General features: G+C 51.2%; 1 protein-coding gene across 1 annotated transcript in view; it reads right to left on the reverse strand.

Annotated features, from left to right (window-relative positions):
- Nucleotides 1–6,689, reverse strand: part of CCDC40 (coiled-coil domain 40 molecular ruler complex subunit) — a 68,265-nt gene extending 61,576 nt beyond the window's left edge. The window contains exons 1-3 of the mRNA XM_017879320.1: nucleotides 5,988–6,689; nucleotides 4,448–4,511; nucleotides 2,593–3,060 (exon numbers count right to left, since the gene is read on the reverse strand). Coding sequence (XP_017734809.1) covers nucleotides 2,593–3,060; nucleotides 4,448–4,511; nucleotides 5,988–6,016 — 561 coding nt within the window. The 5' untranslated portion in view covers nucleotides 6,017–6,689. The remainder of the gene's footprint in view (nucleotides 1–2,592; nucleotides 3,061–4,447; nucleotides 4,512–5,987) is intronic.
- Between the last annotated feature and the right edge of the window lie 337 nt (nucleotides 6,690–7,026).

Below are 7,026 nucleotides of genomic sequence, written 5' to 3' on the forward strand. Positions count from 1 at the left end.
AAAAAAAAAAAAAAAAAAAAAAAGAATATAAATAAACCAAGAGTTTAATGAGGAACCGACATTCACATCGCTCCAAAGTGGCTCCCTGTGTTTATCTCAGAGTGCAGGGTGGCCTGCACATTTGAAAATTAACCAATGTAATCTACCAAATTAATTAATGAAAAAGGAAAATACAGCCTTCTGAACAGACACAGAAAAGGATTTGACAAAACCCAATACCCTTTTATGATTAAAAAACAACAACCACCACCCAACAACGTTCAACAAACCGAGAATACAAGGGAACTTCCTTAACCCGATAAAGGGTATCTACAACACCCACAGCAAACATGGCGCCTTACAGTCAAAGACTGAATGCTTTTCCCGTAAGATCAGGGCAAGACAAGAGGTCTGCTCTCACCACTTCTATTCAACATGGTGCTGGAGGTTCTAGCCAATGTAATCAGGCAAGAAAAAGAAAGAAAAGGTATCTGGATTGGAAAGGAAGAAGTTAACTGCCTTTTTTCTCAGATGACATGATTATCTTTGTGAAAAAGCCTATGGATTCTACAAACAAGCTAGTCTAACAAGTGAGGGACTTTAGCAATGTGGCAGAATATCAGGTGAGTATACAAAAACTAATTGTATTTCTACATGCTAGCAACATACAATTGGAAACCATTTATAATGGCATTAAAAATGTGAAATACTGGCCAGTAGTGATGGTTTACGCCTGTAATCCCAACACTTTGGAAAGCTGAGGCAGGCGGATCATTTGAAGTCAGGAGTTCAAGACCAGCCTGGCCAACATGGTGAAACCCCATCTCTACTAAAAATACCAAATTTTAGCCGGGTGTGATGGTGTGTGCCTGCAGTCCCAGCTACTCGGGAGGCTGAGGCAGGAGAATTCCTTGAACCTGAGAGGCAGAGGTTGCAGTGAGTCAAGATCATGCCACTGCACTCCAGCCTGGGTGACAGAGCGAGACTTCATCTCAAAAAAAAAAAAAAAAAAAAAAAAATTCTGGAAATTGCCTTGCTCCATTTCCAAGGAATGCTCAGGCATCATTTAGGGTGTTGCCCAGGCTGGTATCGAACTCCTGGTCTCAAGTGATCCACCCGCCTTGGCCTCCCAAAGGGCTGCGATTATAGGCGTGCACCACCACGCCTGGCCCAATTTCCAGATGTTGAAGGTTGTGCCACAGCTGTTTGTGAGAAACACACACAGAAGCATTCGAAGGCTTTGGTGCATCAGATCCACAACTCACTCTCCAATGTTTAAGAAAATAAAAGATCCTTTTTACTGCACTTCATTTTTTTCTGTAACTTTGTGATTGTTTAAAGAAAACTGGGCCGGGCACGGTGGCTCATGCCTGTAATCCCAGCACTTTGGGAGGCCGAGGCGGGCGGATCACGAGGTCAGGCGATTAAGACCATCCTGGCTAACACGGTGAAACCCCGTCTCTACTAAAAATACAAAAAAATTGCTAAAAATACAAAAAAATTAGCCGGGCGTAGTGGCGGGCGCCTGTAATCCCAGCTGCTCGGGAGGCTGAGGCGGGAGAACGGCGTGAACCCAGGAGGCGGAGCTTGCAGTAAGCGCGCCACTGCACTCCAGCCTGGGCGACAGGGCGAGACTTCGTCTCAAAAAAAAAAAAAAAATTAATGAAAAAATATAAGAATGCAGCTATTGTCTCATTGTTATTATCTAGAACTGCACTATTCATTATGGCAGCTGCTGGCAACAGGTGGCTATTTAAATGGAAATTACAAACAGTTAAAAGCTCCATTCCCCAGCTTGCAAGTCACATTTGGAGAGCTCTCTGTAGCCACATGTGACTGATGGACCATATTGGACAATGCTGCTCTGGAAGCCTGGAAACATGGATGCCCTTAGGTGGATGGCGGCTATGGAGGCCTCCAGCCTTGGGCTTGGGAACACTGAAGCAGAGTCCAGGATCTCTCAGCATTTGACTGTGAATTCTGAGACCTAAGCTTGCTAAGAATTTTTTTTTTTTTTTTTTCAGACAAGGTCTCACCCTTGCCCAGGCCGGAGTGCAATGGTGCGATCTTGGCTCACTGCAGCCTCCGCCTCTCAGGTTCAAGCAATTCTCCCACCTCAGCCTTCTGAGTAGCTGGGATTATAGGTGTGCACCACCACACCTGGCTAATTTTTGCATATTTACTAGAGACAGGGTTTCACCAGGTTGGCCAGGCTGGTCTCGAACTCCTGACCTCAGGTGATCCACCCACCTTCGCCTCCCAAAGTGCTGGGATTACAGGCATGAGCCACCGCACCCAGCCCTGCTAAGAAATTTCTAACAGGGATTGCAGTTTGTATTTATAGTGTATCAAGCAATTCTCCTGGCCCCAGCCTCCTGAGTAGCTGGGATCACAGGTGCGCACTACCACACCCAGCTAATTTTTGTATTTTTAGTAGGGATGGGGTTTCACCATGTTGGTCAGGATGGTCTCAATCTCGTGACCTCGTGATCTGCCTGCCTCGGCCTCCCAAAGTGAAACATGATCTCACCCTATGTGAGGGTTCCTCACATAGGGGGACAAACCCTGTAGGTTGTGAGACACTGGCACAAAACAGAAGTCAGGACTACTCACCAATCTGCCTACTGCTGGCCCAGAGGTGACCTGGCCCATTTGCTCCGACAGGCCTAAGACTCTCTGGGATGGCTCTGGGGAGGTGACCCTCCCTTCTCTGGATTCTGGTGGACCGGTGGCCTCTTGGTGGGAGCCTTCAAGACCAGCTTCCCCACTAGCACTATCATATGCCTCCTCTCCAGGCAGTTCCTGAGGACTGAAATATGGGTAAGTCATATCTGTAGCACTGATCTGCCCTTCAGCGGATGAAGCTTCTGAATAGTAATATTCCTCTTCACTTTCAGCATCTCCATAGGACACAGTCTCCTCTTCCACTGTGGTTTCCCCTTCCAAGGCAGCTTCCCCTTCTGTCTGGACCTCCCCCTCTTCAATTGCAGCTTCCGCTTGGGTTGTGACTTCTTCAGGATGCTCTGTGCTACCAACAGCTTCTTCACTTTTCTGGCCATCATCCTTCTCTGGTGGTGACGCCTGTAAAGGTGTGGCAGGAAAAAAAATCAAGAAACAAAGTATAAAGGACCTTGTGAGGTTTTATTCTTTATAGTGAAATTATACTAATGGGAAAACCGCATTTATACCCTTCTCAGCATCAGTAAGAGATCATGTTTCACTTCGGGAAAGATCACGAGGTCAGGAGATTGAGACCATCCTGACCAACATGGTGAAACCCCATCCCTACTAAAAATACAAAAATTAGCTGGGTGTGGTAGTGCGCACCTGTGATCCCAGCTACTCAGGAGGCTGGGGCCAGGAGAATTGCTTGAACTCAGAAGGCGGAGGTTGCAGTGAGCCGAGATTGTGCCATTGCACTTCAGCCTAGAGAGAGAGTGAGACTCTGTCTCAAAAAAAAAAAAAAAAAAAAATCATGTTTCATGCTTCAATTTATCTGTTCTTTCTTAATTTTTTTTTGTGACAGGGTCTTACTCTGTTGCCCAGGCTGGAGTGCAGTGGTGTGATCTCGGCTCACTGCAACTTCCATCTCCTGGGTTCAAGCGATTCTCCTGCTTCAGCCGCCCGAGTAGCTGGGACTACAGGTGTGTACCACCATGCCCTGTTAATTTTCCCATTTTTAGTAGGGATGAGGTTTCATCATATTGACCAGGCTGGTCTTGAACTTCTGGCCTCAAGCGATCCATCCGCCTCAGTCTCCCAAAGTGCTGGGACTACAGGCGTGAGCCACCATGCCCGGCCCTCTCTGCTTTTCATAATCATTTTTGCATCCTTCGTTACAGGAAATGAGTTCTGAAAAACTCAGGGCAACGCAAAGTTGGACATTCTTTGCATCCCTGACTAATCACTGACACTTTAGAATGGGGTAGGAAGAAAATGAATCTCTCTTCAACTGAACTGAGTTTGTTCCGGTGCAAGATAATGTCATCACACAATATACTTGATCAAGTCCAAATTCTCGTTATTTATTTATTTATTTATTTATTTTTAATTTAATTTTATTTATTTACTTTTTGAGACGGAGTCTCGCTCTGTTGCCAGGCTGAGTGCAGTGGCACAATCTTGGCTCACTTCAACCTCCATCTCCCAGGTTCAAGCCATTCTCCTGCCTCAGCCTCCTGAGTAGCTGGGATTACAGGCATGAACCACCACGCCCGGCTAATTTTTGTATTTTCAGTAGAGACAGGGTTTCACCAAGTTGGCCAGGATAGCCTCGATCTTTTGGCCTCGTGATCTGCCTGTCTCGGCCTCCCGAAGTGCTGGAATTACAGGCCCGGTCTATTTATTTATTTTTATTTAAAAATCCCAAAGTGTTGGGATTACAGGCGTGAGCCACCACGCCCGGCCTCTGATTCTCTTTAGTTCCTAGTAAATATAGCCCGGAATAACTTTCCATAGGGAATTTTACCATGTGGCTTTCATTATTCCCTTCCTTCTCTCCCTCAGAAGCCAATCCATCTTCCGGATGAGACCTGGTTTTAGAGAAATAATTGAACAGTTTCAAGCAACAGTTTTCTTGGCCCTTATCCCCTCCTGAATTCTGCATGTCTGTTTATTTACTTGTTACTTCTCTGCTCCCCCACCCCCAGGCTGTTGTCAGGACTTTGTACTGTTTGTCAGGAACCATAGCACTATATCATGCCTGTCAGGTGGCAGAGGTGCCACAAAAGCAAAGCTCCATGAATGAATGAAAAATATAATTATTAAAACATCGAAGGAACAGCAGGATTAGATCACCCCAGAAAAGTCACCTCAAATATAACTTGTGTCTGGGACAAAACTGGGGAAAAGAAATACAAAGTAGAGAAAGCAGTGCGATCAGAGTAAATGTTCTAGGGACTCTGAGTTTCTCCACGATTTATGTAGCACAAGAATGCCGTGGTATATATATATAGACACACACACGTATATATATACACACACATGTATATATATACACACATACATATATTGCTTTTTTTAAAAAATTAAAGATTCAAGCTATTTTTATCTGTCAAAGGAATATAGATATGTTCGAGACAGACAGTGACAGTTCCTGTGATCTTCCCTTTCCTTCCCAAGATAATCATTGGTAACATTTAGGACTACATTCTTTCAACATTTTTCTATGCTTTAAACACACACCCTGAATTAGAGATCATAGTATACCTATCCTTTTACATTTATGCCTATCCTTTTATTAATAATACCTTTACTCTTTCCATGTCAGTACATACAGACCCACCTTAAAAAAAAGAAACAATACTGATGTGTCTAAGGTAAAAAGGCCAAAATCTTTCCAATCGTTTCTATCCTTTCAAACAGAGTCCAAGCGAGCAGAGGCCAGGTGGCAGGGATCTTCACCCAGCCGCCCTCCCTGTGTGCGCTCAGTGCTTCCACCCAGGCTCCAGGACGGTGACCGCGGTCCATCGCGGGGCCGCCTAACCGCAGGGACCCCTCCCATCGCGGGTCACCCCCAAGCCTGTGACAGGGGATCTGTCCTTGCAGGAGGAAGGCACAGGGCCGGGCTGGTCTCCGGCCACAGCGAGTGGACCCGGCGCAAGGTCAGGGGCGGCATCCCACAGACCCGCGCCCTGCAGAGCCCTCTGCTCTTAGGAGGACTGCGCGCAGGGACCGCCACGCAGAGTGGTTGCCATGGTGACTGCAGAGCCAGCGGTCCCGGGTTTTAGAGGGAGTTGCGCGCTTGGAGTAGGGGAAAGAGAGAGGCTGAGAGAGGACAAAGGGACAGTAGGGAAAAAGTGAGAAGGGTTGGCGGGGGACGGGGGGTGGGGGCTGAACGCAGTGGATGGGCAAAGCCAGCAAAATGGCGAGAGAAGGGATACAGGCGAGAGGAAGTGGGAGTGGCGGCGAAGGGGCGAGGCAGGGGCCGACGTGGGGGCCACCTGGCGCGGTGACCGGAGAGCGCGGCCTGGCGGCTCCAAGACCCGCTGCCTCTTGGCCCGGCTTACCCGCCAGCCGCGCCGCCCGGTTCCGCCATCTCCCGTTGCTAGGTGACGCCGTCAACATCCGGCGAGGCCGGGACCACGCGCGCTGCGAGGGCGGGGGCCGCCGGGGGCGGCGCGGCCTTTGTGCCATCTCCACGCACGCAAAGACCCGCGCCATCTCGACGTGTCATCCCTTAGACTGTAATTAGAGCACAACCATGCATTTCCTTTATCGCTCTCTGCGCCCAGGTGCCCCCTCGGCCGCACTCAGTTTCTGTAAAGCGACAGCGGCGTCAGCGTGTGCCCAGCGGGCGGCTCAAGGTCCCGGAGGGACCTGCCGGGCTCCTGGGGACCCCAGAATGCTAAGCGCCCGGGAGTGGCAGGCGGGCTGGGGGCACCGGAGGCAGGGGACCCCGCGCATGGCGCGCGCTTTTCCATCTCCGGCCCTAGGGGGCTCCGGCGCCCCTCTCCAGGGGTCCTACGGAAACTCCTTGGGAAGCAGGGACGTCCCGGGGACTTCCGGAGCGTGTCTTCCCTTCCTAGCCCCAAATAGGAGAAATCTCCCTGCAGAGGGCGGCAGCGGAGGGCTTGCGCGCACGCGGAGCGTCCGAGGGGCCCTGCCTTTCCCTCGGGGACGCGGGGCTCGGGTCGGGGCACAGTCCCCGGGGCCGGGGCGCGGCGAGGCCTGAGGCAGGGCCAGCAGGGTACGAGAGGCTTGGGCCCGGGGCTGGACCAGAAGGCAGGCAGGGAGCCCGGCCGGGGCAGGCGGGGGCCGGGCCGCGGGGCGGGCCTGGGGGCGGGCCGGGGGCGGGCCTCCCTGCGCGTCCCCGCCCCGCCGGCGCCTCACTGGCGGCGGGCAGCGGCGGAGGCGACGGTGGCGGCTCTCCGAGCCGGCGCGAATCCCGGCCCCGCAGCGGGACACGGGTGGGTATCGGGGCCCGGACGGGGCCCGGCAGGGGCGGGTCAGAGGGTCCACCCGCACGAGCAGCGCCCCTCGGGCGGAGCTGGGGCGGGGACGCGCCCGGGGCGCGTGGGGCGCGTGGGCCTGCTGCCGCGGGACCGG

Source organism: Rhinopithecus bieti, unplaced genomic scaffold (assembly GCF_001698545.2).
Source record: "Rhinopithecus bieti isolate Rb0 unplaced genomic scaffold, ASM169854v2 scaffold_9899, whole genome shotgun sequence".
NCBI lineage: Eukaryota > Metazoa > Chordata > Mammalia > Primates > Cercopithecidae > Rhinopithecus > Rhinopithecus bieti.